Source organism: Oncorhynchus nerka, linkage group LG7 (assembly GCF_034236695.1).
Source record: "Oncorhynchus nerka isolate Pitt River linkage group LG7, Oner_Uvic_2.0, whole genome shotgun sequence".
In the NCBI taxonomy this organism is placed as follows: domain Eukaryota; kingdom Metazoa; phylum Chordata; class Actinopteri; order Salmoniformes; family Salmonidae; genus Oncorhynchus; species Oncorhynchus nerka.
Genome location: NC_088402.1, coordinates 22964046 through 22984253, shown reverse-complemented (window position 1 = coordinate 22984253; position 20208 = coordinate 22964046). Strand labels below are relative to the sequence as shown.

General features: G+C 42.7%; 1 protein-coding gene across 3 annotated transcripts in view; it reads left to right on the top strand.

Moving 5' to 3' along the window:
• Positions 1–20208, top strand: part of LOC115131335 (heat shock factor protein 1-like) — a 33516-nt gene that overhangs the window by 6989 nt on the left and 6319 nt on the right. For 2 of the 3 annotated variants that reach the window (XM_029662965.2, XM_029662964.2), the window contains exons 5-13: positions 6086–6161; positions 13526–13587; positions 13696–13804; positions 14713–14849; positions 15367–15591; positions 17690–17764; positions 18473–18578; positions 19403–19456; positions 20041–20101. In XM_029662965.2, the coding sequence (XP_029518825.1) occupies positions 6086–6161; positions 13526–13587; positions 13696–13804; positions 14713–14849; positions 15367–15591; positions 17690–17764; positions 18473–18578; positions 19403–19456; positions 20041–20101 (905 nt within the window). The remainder of the gene's footprint in view (positions 1–6085; positions 6162–13525; positions 13588–13695; positions 13805–14712; positions 14850–15366; positions 15592–17689; positions 17765–18472; positions 18579–19402; positions 19457–20040; positions 20102–20208) is intronic. The other variant, XM_029662966.2, reaches the window with a different exon arrangement.

Sequence of the window (20208 nt, the reverse complement as noted above, 5' to 3'; positions counted from 1 at the left end):
AGCCACTCCTGCGTTGTCTTGGGTGTGTTCTTAGTGTCGTTGTCCTGTTGGAAGGTGAACCCTCGCGCCAGATTGAGGTCCTGAGCGCTCTGGAGCAAGTTTTCATCAAGGATCTCTCTGTACTTTTCTCCGGTCATCTTTCCCTCGATCCTGACTAGTCCCTGCCGCTGAAAACATCCCCACAGCATGATGCTGCCACCAGCATGCTTCACCGTAGGGATGGTGCCAGGTTTCCTCCAGACGCTGGGTATTAAGACCAAAGAGTTCAATCTTGGTTTCATCAGATCAGAGAATCTTGTTTCTCATGGTCTGAGAGTCTTTCGGGGGCCTTTTGGCAACTCCAAGCAGGCTGTCATGTGCCTTTTACTGAGGAGTGGTTTCCGTCTGGCCACTGTACCATAAAGGCCTGATTGGTGGAGTACTGCAGAGATGGTTGTCCTTTTGGAAGGTTCTCCCATCTCCACAGAGGAACTCTGGAGCTCTGTCAGAGGGAACTTCAGGTTCTTGGTCACCTCCTTGACCAAAGCCCTTTTCCCCCCGATTGCCCAGTTTGGCTGGGCGACAAGCTCTAGGAAGAGTCTCGGTGGTTCCAAACTACTTCCATTTAACAATGATGGGGACCTTCAATGCTGCAGATATTTTTAGGTACCCTTCCCCAGATATGTGCCTTGACACAATCCTGTCTCTGAGCTCTACCTACAATTTCTTCGACCTCATGGCTTGGTTTTCGCGCTGACATGCACTGTCAACTGTGGGACCTTATATAGACAGGTGTGTGGTTTCCAATTAATCTCCATTCAATTTAATTTACCACAGGTGGACTCCTATCAAGTTGTAGAAACATTTCAAGGATGATCAAGGGAAGCAGGATGCACCTGAGCTTAATTTTGAGTCTCACAGCAAAGGGTCTGAATACTTATGTCAAGGTATTTCTGTTTTTTAATACATTTGCAAACATTTATAAAAATAACGGTTTTCAATTTGTCATTATAGGGTATTGTGTGTAGATTGAGGACGTTTTTATTTATTTCATAAATTTTAGAACAAGCCTGTAACGTAACTAAATGTGGAAAATTATTCGGAATACTGTTAACAAAGTTTCTGAATACTTAAGTAAATAAGGTATTTGTTTTTTTATACATTTGAAAAAAAATCTGAACCTCTTTTTCACTTTTTCATTATGGGGTATTGTGTGTAGATTCATGAGGATTTTTATTTGATCAATTTTAGAATAAGGCTGTAACGTAACAAGGTGGAAAAAGTCAAGGGGTCTGAATACTTTTCGAGGGCACTGTAGATGCAACATTTTCAGAATTGACTGCCCCTTAAACGAGCCAAAAACGTTCCTACCCCAGCTTAGCCTCTGTTCCACACAATAAGATTCTCTCTCGTTCACGCTTTGCTGCTGTTTTGCTAAATTAGCGAGCATGTATATTGTGTCCCCATAGGGCTGCCGTAGCCTAGCATGCTGCATTAAGGCGGTGTCAACCAGTTTATTTTAAGCTGGTGATTAGGCTGCTAGAGACAGAATTCCTAGAGACTGAAGTATACATGCAGGAGTCAGTGTGCTGTTTGAATCCACAGAGCTGTCCTAAATTAACACATTCACGCTATTTTGTAAAACTCCGATTAAAGGCACACATCTAGTGGTGTAAAGTAGAGTTTTTAATTGTGGTAGAACTGCAGCTGTGGAGAGTTGGACCTTCTGTTTTTAGTTTTTACCTGGCTGTGGTTTAGGATAGGTTCAGGGTTACTTCTATGTGTACCTTTTCTGGATGACTTGATACGTTGTAGCCTGGGTGCCAGTCTGTTTCTGCTCTAGCCTCTTGCTAACTCATTATGGAATTGCCATGTTTGACTTGACAATGGAGTAGGCAAATGCACAAACCAATCTGGGACCAGACTAGATCGATTGTGGTTCAGACTGAGTTCCATGTTTGTAGCAGTAATGATGTGGGGATAACTCATTGCGTTGTGTCATTGTACCTGTCTGGTTAGTTAGCGTGTCTACTCATTATAGATGTCTTGATGAAATGGGGTGCAAAGTTAAGTTCCCATTTTGTAACAGTTATAGGATAACCCATTGGGTTGTGTCAGTGCGCCTAACTCTGAGACTATATAATGGTGTTTCATGTTTCAGGACGCTTAGTCACTATTCTAAAACCGAGTGGCTCCTGTCATGCAGTTGGGATGATGTGGCTAGGCTGCACACCAGCTGCCTTTAGGCCGTCAGGGTGCTTGTCAGGCCCCACATAATTAATACAATCCTTCCTCCACACACACACAGACACACTTGGATTCTCCAGCTGGACCCTTGGACTCTTCATTGCCGCTGAGGGCCTTCTCTCCTGTCCCAAACATATGTTCACAAACCAGACTTTTTCTTCATGGTACCATGATGCAATGCGCAGGGCAGTTTTCCTTATGACCTTATTCATCCTGTCCATCGGCACGGCATGACAGTCTCTCTCCATGTCTCTCACCATGTCCTCTTAGAATGAGAGAGTGCAAGAAGATGTGATTATTTATCCAATCTATTTTATCCAACTTGCCTGTTCGATCCATACCTTCAAATTAAGATGTATCACTCAAACGATGAATGTCCATCACGCGAGGTGGGTGGCTCTCAATAAAACGAGACAAGAATCTCTCTTACTTATAAAAAATGGATGCTTCTCTCTTACCATATTCCTTGTTATTTTCACACCTGCGCACCTCCCCTCTGACATTCTGAAAAGTTATAGCTATGTTTCTGATTATCGGATGACTTTCACATGTTAAATAATCCCTCTAACTATTGGTCAGTGGTGTTTCGGGAGGGGTCAGTGATGACCCTATCCACTTGGAGGCATCCACACCTGCCTCTATAAACCCTGTTCATCTGCCCCACAGGGAGGTCAGCACAGACAGTGGGCTTTTCTGGCGCAACCTTATACAGGGCAGGGTGAGTTTACAAGGCAGCAAGGACCACTGATAGTCTATAAACACAGATAGAGCACCTCTCTTTTCCATGTCGGAAGTTTGAGGGCCCTGTAGCACTCAGATGACACCCCCAGTACACACCTCCTTCAACCCTCGTTCAGTCTCTGTTTTAATACCACATCTGTGTACTGGAAGTTCTTAAGGTTAACATGCGTTACTCCATAACAATGCCAGGTTGTAAGGCCGAAGATATAATAATCAGCAAATTAATGTTTCATTTTGTCCTCGAAAGCTAGGCCTACATGTTGATTGATTTTTCAGGTTTAGAATACAGGAGTTAGATCTTAATTTGACCAGTTTAGTCGCAGGAGTAAAATATTCCTGCACCAGAAGGATTTGATTATGAATGAATACAAAAAGAATACATTTCTAAAAGGAAATGATTTTGATCTGTTACATTAGGCTATGGGTTTTCAATGATGCCTACGGGTTACACTTGTGTGTCGTAGTGGAGACCAATATATCTATCTTGTGTTTATTAAAGGGTAGGAAGCATGCTTTCACTCACCAAAGTAACAGTGTGGCCAAAGACTTAGTAACTTAGTTGTCGTCACGATCTGGTTACCTATAACTACAAACATAGTTATGTTTTAGTGTTGTTACATATTTATTAACTTATTACCGTATATACATTTACATTTAAGTCATTTAGCAGACGCTCTTATCCAGAATATCTTCGGAACTACCCACAATGCACTATTTCTCAACGTCATGTGGCGAACCGGTGCTACCTAGCTAGTTCCAGCTGGCTAACATTAGCTACTAGCCATGTTAGCATGTAATTGTATTCCAAACCAAGTATTAGTGTACATAGTAGCTCACCAGCACTACCGTTCAAAACTTTGGGGTCACTTCGAAATGTCCATGTTTTTGAAAGGAAAGCACTTTTTGTTGTCCATTAAAATAACATAAAATGTATCAAAAATACAATTTAGACATTGTTAATGTTGTAAATGACTATTGTAGCTGGAAACGGCAGATTCTTATGGAATATTCACATAGGTGTACAGAGGCCCATTATCACCAACCATCACTCCTGTGTTCCAATGGAACGTTGTGTTAGCTAATCCAAGTTGATCATTTTAAAAGGATAATTGATCATTAGAAAACCCTTTTGCAATTATGTTAGCACAGCTATAAACTGTTGTTCTGATTAAAGAAGTAATAAAACTGGCCTTCTTTAGACTAGTTGAGTATCTGCAGCATCCGCATTTGTGGGTTCGATTACAGGCTCAAAATGGCCAGAAACAAAGAACTTTCTTCTGAAACTCATCAGTCTTCTTGTTCTGAGAAATGAAGGTGAGAAATTGCCAAGAAACTGAATATCTCTTACAACGCTGTGTACTACTCCCTTCACAGAACAGCGCAAACTGCCTCTAACCAGAATGGGAGGCCCTGGTGCACAACTGAGCACGAGGACAAGTACATTAGAGTGTCTAGTTTGAGAAACAGACGCCTCACAAGTCCGCAACTGGCAACTTTATTATATAGTACCTGCAAAACACCAGTCTCAACGTCAACAGTGAAGAGGCGACTCCAGGATGCTGGCCTTAAAATGATAAACTTGGATTAGCTAACACAACGTTCTATTGGAACACAGGAGAGATGGTTGCTGATAATGGGCCTCTGTTCACCTATGTAGATATTCCATAAAAATCTGCAATTTCCTGCAACAATAGTCATTTATAACATTAACAATGTCTACACTGTATTTCTGATCAATTTGATGTTATTTTAATGGACCAAAAAATAGCTTTTCTTTCAAAAACAAGGACATTTCTAAGTGACCCCAAACTTTTGAACCGTAGTGCACATTCACTCAGAAGAAACCATGCAAATTAATGCAAAAAACCTTGTTGATTGAAGTGAGCGGATTGGTTTAGAGAACTGCTTATGCTAATAACATTATTTGATAACTGATTAGCTGGCGTTAAGTATTTCCTAAACTTTGGTTTACTTTAATGTAGCTATAACCTAGGTGTTGATAGCAACTGGCGGACTCAAGCAGTACTAACATAACGTTAGCAGGCTAGTAGGGCTAACATTGACAGGCTAGTTGGCTAGCAACCTTGCAAGCTGAATTTTAACAATACAATCTAAGTATTTTCTGAAATCTTCATCTTGTCATGGAGCCAGAATAATCAATCTGACATAAGTCAACAAGGTGTTGTCTAGCCTGGTTCCATAACGGTTTGCTCTGTATTGCCAACTCCCGTGGAACAGAGACCATAAGAGATTACAGGACAGCACAAACATATCTGGGTCCAGGCTAGGTTTTGTCTGAGTCCAGGGCATGTAATTTAATGTGAGCCATGTGTATGGACAATGGATGAATCAGGCCCATGAGCACACCCACAAAGCAGCTTAACCATAGTCTGGGGAGCCAGGCTTTAAGAGCCAGGTGGAGGGGCAGGGGCTTTATAGACTGCACTAAAAAAGCTGAATAAACACAGTGCGCTAAGATCTTTCAATAGCCATTAACTTAACAAAATAAACTGCCTCAACTATTCCTCAAATCTTTACCAGTACTGTAAAAAATCTGCTGTGCCTCGTTAGGCATGCCACAGTATGGGGGGCTCTTAAAGATTAGGGTCTAAGCCCTTGCCCTCCTGCCCTTTGCCCTTCCCCCATCTTGGCTACATGTACTGTGGAGTTTTAGATCAGTTAGGGATGACGTGCTGTTCTGAGATTGGTTAGTCATTCTTTGATTTATTTCAAAACATTTCGTTACAGCTGGTTATTAGGCTATTCAAATGATGTATGAAGAAACATCACAATGTCAAGGACTGATGTCATTGTAGCAAGTGTCCATGACATTACCCAAAGAGGATCTCATGGGTTTGGGAATGGAAGGCAAATGATTAGTTGGCCTAATTGGGCATCAGTTGAATATGCGGTCCTTTGTGGCTCAGTTGGTAGAGCATGGCGCTTGTGGGTTCGATTCCCATGGGGGACTAGAACAAAAAAAGTATGAAAGTGTATGCACTCTGGATAAGAGTGTCTGCTAAATGATTAAAATGTGTAATATATTTGCCATTTGTGGCATTCAATTGAAAATAATGATTAACTGATCTGTAAACGAGTATCCCCTTTGTCTTTCCAGTGAGAATGAAGCTCTGTGGAGGGAGGTGGCCAGCCTCAGACAGAAACACGCCCAGCAACAGAAAGTTGTCAACAAGGTAAAAGACAGTCACGGTACCTGCCACTGCTCTGACCACACAGAACATGGGGTTGGGTCTTCTATGCTATGGCAACATAGTAATTTGTGTGATAACATGTGGTCCTTTGTGAAGCGTGGTGCTTGTTACGCTAGGGTAGTGGGTTCGATTCCACCCATACGTAAAATGTATGGCACACCTGTATTTGTGGAATTTCTCCCCTTTGCAGATTCTCACAAGCTCTGTCAGGTTGGATGTTGAGTGTCACTGCACAGCTATTTTCAGGTCTCTCCAGAGATGTTCAAGTCCAGACTCTGGCTGGGCCACTCAAGGACATTCATAGACTTGTGCCGAAGCCACTCCTGCATTTTTTTTTTTTTTCAAATCAAATCAAATTTTATTTGTCACATACACATGGTTAGCAGATGTTAATGCGAGTGTAGCGAAATGCTTGTGCTTCTAGTTCCGACAATGCAGTGATAACCAACAAGTAATCTAACTAACAATTCCAAAACTACTGTCTTATACACAGTGTAAGGGGATAAGGAATATGTACATAAGGATATATGAATGAGTGATGGTACAGAGCAGCATACAGTAGATGGTATCGAGTACAGTATATACATATGAGATGAGTATGTAGACAAAGTAAACAAAGTGGCATAGTTAAAGTGGCTAGTGACATAAGAATGCAGTCGATGATCTAGAGTACAGTATATACATATGCATATGAGATGAATAGTGTAGGGTAAGTAACATTATATAAGGTAGCATTGTTTAAAGTGGCTAGTGATATATTTACATAATTTCCCATCAATTCCCATTATTAAAGTGGCTGGAGTTGGGTCAGTGTCAATGACAGTGTGTTGGCAGCAGCCACTCAATGTTAGTGATTGCTGTTTAACAGTCTGATGGCCTTGAGATAGAAGCTGTTTTTCAGTCTCTCGGTCCCAGCTTTGATGCACCTGTACTGACCTCGCCTTCTGGATGATAGCGGGGTGAACAGGCAGTGGTTCGGGTGGTTGATGTCCTTGATGATCTTTATGGCCTTCCTGTAACATCGGGTGGTGTAGGTGTCCTGGAGGGCAGGTAGTTTGCCCCCGGTGATGCGTTGTGCAGACCTCACTACCCTCTGGAGAGCCTTACGGTTGAGGGCGGAGCAGTTGCCGTACCAGGCGGTGATACAGCCCGCCAGGATGCTCTCGATTGTGCATCTGTAGAAGTTTGTGAGTGCTTTTGGTGACAAGCCGAATTTCTTCAGCCTCCTGAGGTTGAAGAGGCGCTGCTGCGCCTTCTTCACGACGCTGTCAGTGTGAGTGGACCAATTCAGTTTGTCTGTGATGTGTATGCCGAGGAACTTAAAACTTGCTACCCTCTCCACTACTGATCCATCGATGTGGATAGGGGGTGTTCCTCTGCTGTTTCCTGAAGTCCACAATCATCTCCTTAGTTTTGTTGACGTTGAGTGTGAGGTTATTTTCCTGACACCACACTCCGAGGGCCCTCACCTCCTCCCTGTAGGCCGTCTCGTCGTTGTTGGTAATCAAGCCTACCACTGTTGTGTCATCCGCAAACTTGATGATTGAGTTGGAGGCGTGCATGGCCACGCAGTCGTGGGTGAACAGGGAGTACAGGAGAGGGCTCAGAACGCACCCTTGTGGGGCCCCGTGTTGAGGATCAGCGGGGAGGAGATGTTGTTGCCTACCCTCACCACCTGTGGGCGGCCCGTCAGGAAGTCCAGTACCCAGTTGCACAGGGCGGGGTCGAGACCCAGGGTCTCGAGCTTGATGACGAGCTTGGAGGGTACTATGGTATTGAATGCCGAGCTGTAGTCGATGAACAGCATTCTCACATAGGTATTCCTCTTGTCCAGGTGGGTTAGGGCAGTGTGCAGTGTGGTTGAGATTGCATCGTCTGTGGACCTATTTGGGCGGTAAGCAAATTGGAGTGGGTCTAGGGTGTCAGGTAGGGTGGAGGTGATATGGTCCTTGACTAGTCTCTCAAAGCACTTCATGATGACGGAAGTGAGTGCTACGGGGCGGTAGTCGTTTAGCTCAGTTACCTTAGCTTTCTTGGGAACAGGAACAATGGTGGCCCTCTTGAAGCATGTGGGAACAGCAGACTGGTATAGGGATTGATTGAATATGTCCGTAAACACACCGGCCAGCTGGTCTGCGCATGCTCTGAGGGCGCGGCTGGGGATGCCGTCTGGGCCTGCAGCCTTGCGAGGGTTAACACGTTTAAATGTCTTACTCACCTCGGCTGCAGTGAAGGAGAGACCGCATGTTTTCGTTGCAGGCCGTGTCAGTGGCACTGTATTGTCCTCAAAGCGGGCAAAAAGTGATTTAGTCTGCCTGGGAGCAAGACATCCTGGTCCGTGACTGGGCTGGGTTTCTTCTTGTAGTCCGTGATTGACTGTAGACCCTGCCACATGCCTCTTGTGTCTGAGCCATTGAATTGAGATTCCACTTTGTCTCTGTACTGACGCTTAGCTTGTTTAATAGCCTTGCGGAGGGAATAGCTGCATTGTTTATATTCGGACATATTACCAGACACCTTGCCCTGATTAAAAGCAGTGGTTCGCGCTTTCAGTTTCACGCGAATGCTGCCATCAATCCACGGTTTCTGGTTTGGGAATGTTTTTATCGTTGCTATGGGAACGACATCTTCGACGCACGTTCTAATGAACTCGCACACCGAATCAGCGTATTCGTCAATATTTCCATCTGTCTAGGCTGTGTGCAGGTCGTTGTCCTGTTGTCCTCAGTCTGAGGTCCTGAACGCTCTCGAGCAGGTTTTCATCAAGGATCTCTTTGTATTTTGCTCCGTTCATCTGCTCAGTCCCTGCCATTGAAGAAAATCCACACAGCATGATGCTGCCACCACCATGCTTCACCGTAGGGATGATGCCAGGTTTCCTCCAGACGCTGGGTATTAAGACCAAAGAGTTCAATCTTGGTTTCATCAGATCAGAGAATCTTGTTTCTCATGGTCTGAGAGTCTTTCGGTGCCTTTTGGCAAACTCCAAGCGGGCTGTCATGTGCCTTTTACTGAGTGGCTTCCGTCTGGCCCCCCTACCATAAAGACCTGATTGTTGGAGTGCTGCAGAGATGGTTGTTCTTCTAGAAGGTTCTCCCATCTCCACAGAGGAACTCTGGAGCTCTATCAGAATGACCATCGGGTTCTTGGTCACCTACCTGATCAAGGCCCTGCTCCCCCGATTTCTCAGTTTGGCTAGGCGGCCAGCTCTAGGAAGAGTCTTTGTGGTTCCAAACTTCTTCCATTTAACAATGATGTGGACCTTCAATGCTGCAGATATTTTTTGGTACCCTTCCCCAGATCTGTGCCTTGACACAATTCTGTCTCTGAGCTCTACCTACAATTCCTTCGACCTCATGGCTTGGTTTTTGCTCTGACATGCACTGTCAACTGTGGGACCTTATATAGGCAGGTGTGCAACTTTCCAATTCCTCCCCAATCAATAGAATTTACCACAGGTGGACTCCAATCAAGTTGTAGAAACATCTCAAGGATGATCAATGGAAACATGATGCACCTGACCTCAATGTCGAGGCTCATAGCAAAGGGTCTGAATACTTATCTAAATAAGGTATTTCGGTTTTTTATATATTTTTTTATCAATTAGCAGAGATTTCTAAACCTGTTTTCGCTTTGTCCTTAATCCATTTTACAATAAGGCTGTAATGTAACAAAATGTGGAATAAGTCAAGGGGTCTGAATACTTTCCCGGATGCCCTGTATATATATTATAACACTTGGATTGTGTCCTAGACTTGTTTGTCATCGTCAATGATTCTGAATGTGTGTACTGCACGTATTTTTTGGCCATTGAAATCCTCGGGCCACCTAAATGTTTATTTCCTTTTTTATTTATTTTAATATTTTATGAACAGTACAAAACATACATATACCAATGACAACATTGTAGAAACATCAACTACATCACACCTCGCAGACCATCTAGCACCCCGTCTCCAGCGCCAGCATCACTTTCCTCCACATGGACTGAAACGGCACCATTTTGTATCTCTCCGTAGCCCACACACTTTCAATATTTAAATAATACATCATTAGAGTTTTCCATTGTATCAATGATGGCGGATTGATTTCCAAGTTTTTAGTATACGTTTTTTTCAAGATGAGTAACGACAAGAGAATTGTCCAGCCCATTGGGTATCTCACGACATCCCTATATGGCATGTCTTGAAATATGCAGACAGACGGATTAAAAGTAAGTTTACATTGTAATACCAACTTTCTAGCTCTGCCCACAACTTCCGGAGACTATAGCATTCCCAGAGAGCATGGATTATTGAGTCATTAATAGTTTTACACTTAAGACATGACTCTGACGTTGTGCTGTAGCATCTGTGCATTTTGTCTCTTGTATAATAAAAATTTGATTAATGGTACATTGTTGTTAAATGTAATTTTGTTAGTTATGCTCCAACTTTCCCTCCATCTTGTGCCAACATCAGTTCTCCTGAAGTCTTGGTTCCAGTAGTTTATATTATTTTCTAAGAGATTGTCAGTTGGATATGCTCTCTGCAAGGTTTTGTATATCTTCCCTATCGTATGAATACCCCTTTCTGTCTCAAATACGATCCCCTCAAGGTTGCTCTAATGTCCAACACATTTCTAATCCAAATTTTGTGATATGTAACTCTTATGTTGCATGTATTTGATACTATCTACATTGGTCTGTCCAAAATTACTTTTTAATTCTGTCATGGAAATGAATGTATTTCCTGTTACCATGTCTTTTACAATAGCTATGCCTGTAGTTTTCCATGTGGACCAATTTATCAGTGAATCCTGAAAAGCTATCCAAGGAATGTTCCATAGGGTTGTGTTTTTAGGAAGTCACATTGGTTCTTGTAGAATACGTTTCATTGTCTTCCATGTTGTTACAGTGTTTTTAACTATGAAGTTGTTAATGTTCTTAGCTTTATCCTTTGAAAATAGACATGTAAAAAATATTCTGGGGATGAGCATCCACATCTTCAATATGTACCCATTGTTCCATTTTAGTGCTTTTAACTATATGTCACAAGTAAAAGCCTTGGGTATCGAGTTTATACTATTCCAAATCTGGAAGGTTAAAACCACCCTCAGACTTAGGAAGATGTAAAACTTTCCTTTTCATTTTATTATACTGAGCAGTTGTTGGCTGCTTTTCCTTTTAATCTGCGGTCCAACTCATCCAAAACCATCTCAGTTGGTTTGAGGTTAGGTGATTGTGGAGGCCAGATCATCTGATGCAGCACTCCATTACTCTCCTTCTTGGTTAAATAGCCCTTACACAGCCTGGAGGTGTGTCGCTTCATTTTTCTGTTGAAAAACAAATGATAGTCTCACTAAGTGCAAACCAGATGGGATGGCGTATCGCTGCAGAATGCTGTGGTAGCCATGCTGTTTAAGTGTGCCTTGAATTCTAAATAAATCACAGACCGTGTCACCATCAAAGCACCATCACACCACCACCTCCTCCATGCTTCAGGGTGGGAACCATACATGCGGAGATCATCTGTTCACCTACTCTGTGTCTCACAAAGATACGGTGGTTGGGACCCAAAATCTCAAATTTGGATTCATCAGACCAAAGGACAAGTTTCCAGCGGTCTAATGTCCATTGCTCGTATTTCTTGGCCCAAGCAAGTCTCTTCTTATTATTGGTGTCCATTAGTAGTGGTTTCTTTGCAGCAATTCGACCATGAAAGCCTGATTCACGCAGTCTTTTCTGAACAATTGACATTGAGATGTGTCTGCTACTTGAACTCTGTAAAGCTTTTATTTGGGCTGCAATTTCTGAGGCTGGTAGCTCTAACATGCTGACCACACCGCTTGCACGCGCATGTTGGTATTGTCCACCCACACCAGATGCAATCAGGACACGCAGGTTGAAATATCTAAATGAACTCTGAACCAACTATATTCATTTGTGGACCGGTCGAAAAGCATTAAACATGTATTGCAATTCAGCTAGCTAGCTTGCTGTTGCTACTGTAGCTAATTTGTCCTGGGATATAATCATTGGGTTGTTATTTGACCTGATGCACAAGGTCCTCTAATCCGACAATTAATCCACAGATAAAATGCTGAACCGAGTTCATTTCTAATTATCTCTCTTCCTTCAGGCTTCTTCTTTTGACTTTTTATGGTGGTTTGCAACCAACTTTAAGGTGCATTACCACCACCAACTGGGGTGTGGACCTCAGTTCATCTTTCATTCACCCACGTGGGTATATGCTCCTAAAGACCAATGAGGAGATGGGAGAGGCAGGACATGCAGTGCGTCAAGCGTCACAAATAGAACCAAGTTTTATTTTAGCTCCTGGCTACGCAGACTTTAAAATATAACCAATTTCTTGGTATTTTTAGGGCTATCTTCTGTATACCAACCCTACCTTGTCACATCACAACTGATTTACTGAAACGCATTAAGAAGGAAAGAAATTCCACAAATGAACTTTTAACAAGGCACACCTGTTAATTGAAATGCATTCCAGGTGACTACCTCATGAAGCTGGTTGAGAGAATGCCAAGAGTGTGCAAAAATGTCATCAAGGCAAAGGGTGGCTACTTTGAAGAATCTCAAATTATATCAAATATATTTTGATATGTTTAACACATTTTTTGCTTACTACATGATTCCATATGTGTTATTTCATAGGTTTGTTGTCTTTACTATTATTCTACAATGTGGAAAATAGTCTAAATAAAGAAAAACCCTAGATGTGTCCAAACTTTTGGTACTGTATTTTTTGATAATATAATCTAGACAGTCAAGGCGAATTTGGAATTTTTTAAACAATGAATTTGATATTGTGTTTGAGCAACAAAAAAAACACAGCATTAGCCATGGCAAAATGCATAGAGTTGCAGGAAATTAGCTTTAAAACTAATTAGAATTGTGTAGAATTGCAGAGAATTGGCTTAAAAATGCCCCAAAATTATCTACACTGCCAGGATGGGGGAGGCAAAAAAATTCCGCTGGGGAAACTGCCCATCGCCGCGCCCACTACCTAAGCCCTTTTTTGATCCAGAATAAACCCTGTACTGTCATTGCATTGGTGTCTGGGTGTATGTTGATTTTAAATTGTATAAATAAATCAACCAATCGTCTCCTGCTAACTAGAGCTGGGACGATAAACCGAACGTTGACACCGACCGTACCAACCATTTGCTAACGGTTCAATTGATAGTTAAAGCATTCAAAGTATTAGTAGATGTTATAAGGGTACGGCAATATACAAAAGTAGGCTAACCGGTGCAAATTTAATGTTAGAAATGTATACTTCTATTTATCGTGAAATTTGCCAATATCACCCAGCTCTACTGCTAACTGTGTCTGTCTCCCACAGCTCATCCAGTTCCTAGTGACCCTGGTGCAGTCCAACAGAGTCCTGGGGATGAAGAGAAAGATGCAAGTCATTTAACATAGCTACCGCACATTCAGTCAAATAGTGAACCAGTAAAGGGTTGTGAGTGTTTGACTCTTGTCTTGTGTCTCCTCTCTATGGAACTACTAAAGTCCCCTGATGCTGAATGACAGCAGCTCCGCCCACTCCTTGCCCAAGTTCAGCAGGCAGTACTCTCTGGAACATCTTCAGGCCTCGCTGCAGGGCTCGCCTGCTATCTCCGTGAGTTCAGCATCACCGGGAACCTAGCCGAGCTTGGCACCTCCCGTGGTAGAAGTGGAACTCGGGCTGAGTGAATTCACAGTTGATGCTATTGCTTACAGCTGTACTTTACAATTGAGTTATGATATGGACAACTTGATTTGTAAGGCATGTTTTGATGTAGGCTAGTGAGGTAAGTACACAAAATGGTGACAATCTCCAGAAAAGACTTCATCAGTCACAGATGGCTAATTCATATCTCAGACATGAGGACTTACTGTAAGTCACTTTTTAAGTTTATTGGTCTTTTAACCAGACAGGGTTAAGCTAGTTCATTCAGAGGTGTGATCGCTGGAGCTCCACTAAGAAAGGTGTATTGTTATTGAGCTTGTGTTACGCATCTGATCTTGTTAGAGGGCCTCCTGAGGGGCGCAGTGGTCTATGGCATCACTACAGACCCGGGTTCGGTCCTAGGCTGTGACGCAGCTGGCCGAGACCGGGAGACCCATGAGGTGGCTCACAATTGGCCCATTGTCGTCCGGGTTAGGGGAAGTTTTGGCCGGCCGGGATGTCCTTGTCCCATTGCGATCTAGCGACTCCTTGTGTTGGGCCGGGCATATGCACACTGACTTCGGTCGCCAGCTGTACAGTGTTTCCTCTGACACATTGGTGCTGCTGGCTTCCAGATACTGCAGTGTCAAGAAGCAGTGCAGCTTGGCAGGATCGTGTTTCGGAGGACGATTGGCTCTCGGCCTTCGTCTCTCCCGAGTCCGTAGGGGAGTTGCAGCGATGGGACAAGACTAATGACCAATTTGGATATCACAAAATTGGGGAGAACAAGGGGTATAAAAATCAAATAAAAATCAACTGATCTTGTTAGGATGTCAGTACAGCTGTAGTATGTATGTGAATGTGTGTCATCTTCCCAGGCCTCAGGCGCACCATTCACCAGTACCGGTCTCTTCACGGCAGAGCCGTCTCTTAACAACGGCCCCATAATCTCTGACGTCACCGACCTGGCACAGGCCAGTCCTGTGGAGGTCACTAATGAGTGGATAGAGGAAAGGTTAGTGAGCCTGCCTCATTTCATCAACCATCTGTTAAATGTGTTTGTTGTTTTTTTGTTTCAAAAATCTACTTTTCTTTCCTGATCACATGACCTGACCAAGAAATCATCTAACAACTAAGGCAGGGATCATCAACTAGATTATTTTCTTGAGGGGATGGTCAGGGAGCAGAAACATAATTAGAAATAATTTGTAGACTGCAAATTGACCGCAAGAAGCCCAAACGGATATATAATTTGACTAAAACATAATCATTTCAAACCTTGCTTACATTTGTATACGATTTTCATACCTCTCTATTATGCGTGGGATTACTTTGGAACCAATTTCCAAAATGAAAATCACTTGGAGTTGATTTGAAAGGCAAATAAAATCACCCGCGAGCCGCCAGTTGGGGAACCCTGAACAAAGGCCTAAAGCTTTTCCTGGTCAAGTCAGTATTCAGGAACAACTTCTGACCACATACCAACTATCCAAGAATAAACTAAATTACCCCATTTCTCTTCCTGTCTTCAGCACGAGCCCATTGGTCCACATAAAGGAGGAGCCGTCCAGTCCTGTGTTGGAGGAGGTCTGTCCGGCCGAGGCCGTGATCGGTGGGGCAGGAGTCCAGGTAGACACTCCCCTGTCCCCCATCACCTTCATCAACTCCATCCTGCAGGAGAGCAACGAGCCTAACGTGTCCCCTGCCCCAACGACCCCTACGGAGCAAAAGTGTCTCAGCCTCGCCTGTCTAGACAAGTGAGTGATTCCCATGATGTCATCGTGATCAGGTCCCACTGCCAGTCTGCCCCTCAGTCCCTCCCACCTAGCACAGGTCAACAGAAATGACCACAATGAGCCTAATTCTCCCCTTCTACACTCGTGTTCATTTGTTCACTTCCCCTTAAAGGATTCATTGTCAATCTAATTGCCTAAAACACACTGCGGCGATAGGAAGGCCACCCGCTGCTTTTCACGATTCGTCATTGCGTTCTTTCCATAGCTTAAGATCCACTTGCATCACGCTAGCGTTTCATTGCCTTGATAAGCAGTCGTCGCATGCCAGTGGATGTCTGCAGCCAGCCTATTGCCCTATGCTTCTCCCCATGCTCAACCGTCTCTGTGTGTATCACGTCACATTGCATCAAGAGGATGTGCTAGGGATTCAAAGAAGCTCCTCCACTGATGAACAGTTTAGGCAGCTGTTAGCGCTTTATGCTAGTTTAATACGCACCATCGTTCAACAAGCTCTACATACACAACCCACTGGCCTTTCTCTGGTTTTGCTAAGTATACACTTCAAAGACTAGGCAAATGATTTTCAACCAAACATGGATTCGTTGGCATTTTAGACATAGTTCTGTTGATTTATTGCATTTCATCTTGGCTTTTTAGTTTTAGGATCCTGGCTGTTGCCAGGACTAAAATAGATTTAATTGTCAATTTTGGTCAACGATCTACTCAAAATACTCTTGTCAAAGTGGAAGAAAAATTCAAACATTTATTCATGATTAATGCATTTTATCCCCAATAAAACCTCCCTAATCCTTGCCAATGACAAGCATACCCATACCATGATGCAGGCACCAATATGCTTGAAAATATGAAGAGTGGTAATTAGTGATGTTATGTTGGGTTTTTCCCAAACATAACACTTTGTATTCAGTACATAAAGTTAATTTCTTTACCACATTTTTTGCAGTATAACTTAAGTGCCTTGTTGCACTTAAGGATGTATGTTTTGGAATATTTGTGTTCGGTACAGGCGTTCTTCTTTTCATTTAGGTTAGTAACTACAATGTTTTTGATCCATCCTCAGTTTTCTCATCACAACCAACAAACTCTGTAACTGTTTTAAAATCACCACTGGCCTCATGAGAATCCCTGAGCAGTTTCCTTCCTCGCCATCAAGTGAATTAGGAAGGACACCTGTGTCTTTGTAGTGACTGGGTGTGTTGATACACTATCCAAAGCCTAATTAATAACTTCACCATGCTTAAAGGGATATTCAGTGTTTTACACATCTATCAGTCTTTACGAGGATTTGAGAAACAAATATCTGTTTTTTGTGGTTGGATCTGTGTTTGAAATGCACTGCTCAAATGAGGGACCTTATATATAATTGTGTGTGGGGTACAGAGATGAGGTAGTCATTCAAAAATCATTTAACCTCTATTATTGAGCACATAATGAGTCCATGCAACTTATTGTGTGATTTCTTAAGCACATTTTTCCTCCTGAACTGATTTAGGCTTGCCATAACAAAGGGGTTGAATACCTATTGACTTAAAACATTTCAGCTTCTCATTTTGTATTTTGAAAATATTCCACAAACAAAATTCCACTTTGACATTATGGGGTATTGTGTGTAGATCAGTGACACAAAATCTACATTTCATTCATTTTAAATTCAGGCTGTAACAACAACAAAAAGTCAAGGGGTGTAAATACTTTCTGAAGGCACTGTATGTTGTGGCTTAATATTTCTTTCAGCAGGATTCCATAATAAACCAGCAGCCATTCAACGTCCCTTTTCCTGTGGTACCAATGCCCCTTATCAGAGATCAGTATATAATGATGAGATGCTCATGTGTCCGCCCTAACAATGGAAGTCGTCGACAAACTTAGGTCCAAAATAAGCCCATGGAAACACATTGGGTTTATTTTGAACAGATTTTGGCAAGAGTGGAAACCTCTTGCTTTGCCTCTTCCTTTCTGCCCTTATTCTTATTTCAGCCAATGAGAAGCCGAGTAGCCAATGTGATCCCCATTCCTGGGCTCTAGTCAACCTATGGGGTGCAGTGTGTAGTAGTGCTATGATCTCCTCTCTCCAGCTGTTGTGCTTTTATCTTTTCAGTTCTACACAGATGTCAGAGGTCTCTCGCCTCTTCCCCAGCCCCTCCTCGACTCTACACCTCAGACCTCACCCAGGGTTAGCATTTCAGTTGTCCCACAAACCCTGTTATGTTGTCCTCCCCCCAGAACACTTGTTTGACGCTGCTGCCTGTACCTGACATTGCTACCAGCAACAAGCCCAGAAAACAATCTGTCAAGCCTGTGTGTAATGAGAGAAATTAACAAAGTGATGTCTATATTGAGCAAATATATTAGATCAGTCATTATTGCGTAAAATTTCTAATCATTTACCCTATCCCTGGATGTGACAACCTGTACTCTTGGTCTACAAACAGATCGTCTCAATATTTGATAGGTCTCAGTATTTGGCACCAACTGAGAACATCATTATTGATAATTGATCATGTTTTGAACACACAGGCTTGAAAAAACATCTGATTCAGCATGTTTTGTCCAAATGTTAATCTATCTGCACAACCCCAAATGCTACCCTCCATTTAGGTCAAAGGTCAATCATTCTGTGAGTGTGTTTTAATGTGGCAGGCCCAGTGAACTGTAGGGGAAAGGCAGACTATTCCACGTTCTGGGGATCAGGCTCACAACTCGGTGATTGTGTGGCCCACTCAGCGCTGTTCCAATGGCTTCTGTTGCTCATATGAAATGAGTTGTGTTGGGTGATTTTACTACCATTTGTTTTAAACCGCTAATTTGCTTTAATGCGTGTTTAGTCAGGGAGATCTTCAGAAATGTATAAATATGAACCATGTTTTGTTTGTTGGTGTAGGAGTGAGCTGAGTGACCATTTGGACAGCATTGACAATGGCCTGGAAAACCTCCAGACTATCCTAAACGCGCAGTCCATCAATTTCGAGTCCTCACCCCTCTTTGAAGTAAGTTCAGGCTTTGTTTTTCTGTCCCAGCAACCGTATGCTGAGGCATTTACTGTGTGGGACACTGTGACTGGTCAAATAAGAATGTACAGTGAGGTTTGTCACTGCATTTCTAGGTGACAGGGTGTGTTTTAAAGGGACTGTGGCTTTGTTGGTCAACTTGGTGTGAGGTGACTGACTACACAGATAGAGTTAATGGTTCATGTTATGTTTGTGCACACTGGTTTTACAAAACATCAGGATGTTTCTATGACACAGACTGACCAGGTGAAAGCTATGATCCCTTATTGATTTCACTTGTTAAATCCACTTCAATCAGTGGATTTTATAAACAATATATATATTTGACCCTTATTTTACCAGGTAAGTTGACTGAGAACACATTCTCATTTACAGCAATTAGATGCAGTTAGAGACAGGTTAAAGAATGATTTTTAAGCCTTGAGACATGGATTGTACACGTGTGCCATTCAGAGGGTGAATGGGCACGACAAAATATTGAAGTGCCTTTGAACAGGGTATAATAGTAGGTGTATGAAGAATGGCGCACCATCCAAAGGACATCCAGCCAACTTGACACAAATGTGGGAAGCATTGGCATCAACATGGGCCAGCATCCCTGTGGAATGCTTTCGACACTTTGTAGAGTCCATGCCCCGATGAATGGGGGAGGGGGGTGTAACTCAATATTAGGAAGGTGTTCTTAATGTTTTGTACACTCAATGTATCTCAATGTCTTATTCCTTGTGAATGTTATTATTGATATGATTCTGCTGAAAAAACCCAGGGGATAATCACATTTTCTTCAACTACTTGTCTTTCAGTTCTTCAGTTCTTCCCTGCCTGGCTCTGAATTCGACCTGGAGAGCCTTGACTGTGTAAGTTAGACAGATTCTAGACACAGCATGTACACAATCCACATTCTATGTACACAATGAACACCAAGCTAAAAAACTACAGACTACATTATGAGTTGTGCATGTATAGATAAAACAATTTACAGGGTGATGTACAATAGGGGAAATATATATATATATATAAGGGTCTGTCAAAGGGCAGATGCAGAGGTGCTTGGTGCAAAGGGCAGGTGCGTGATAGCTTGATGTTTGTTGTGTACATAACATCTGGATTGTGTAATTCTGTGTGCAAAGAGCAATGTGCAGTTCTATGAGAGTGCAGGGTGCATAGTCCATGGATGAAAAGATCATCGTAGACAAGGTGGCTGGTTGGTGAGGGCCGCGGCACAGGGGAAGAACCTGTTCAGGTGGCGGGAGGTTTTGGTCGGGATTGACCTGAACCATTTGCCAGAGGGTAGTCTTTGGGAGATGGGGTTGAAGGGGTATGGATATAGATCTGCTGACGTAGCAGGGCAAGGGGATTGTGTCTTTAGCTATTTACTTCCTTTTGTATTGTTCATAAAATAAGTCAGTGTCTCACACTGTGGCCCCCTCTGTTTTTATAGATCCAGGACTTGCTTTCATCAGATTCACCCAAAGGGGCTGAGAGAAGTGACAATTACACAGGTAAAAAACTCCTAATAAACTGTATATCATGCTGACTATGCATTATTTTGTAAATATGAATTTTGCTTTTATGTGACCGTGTTCTGATACTACTGCTACTACACAGT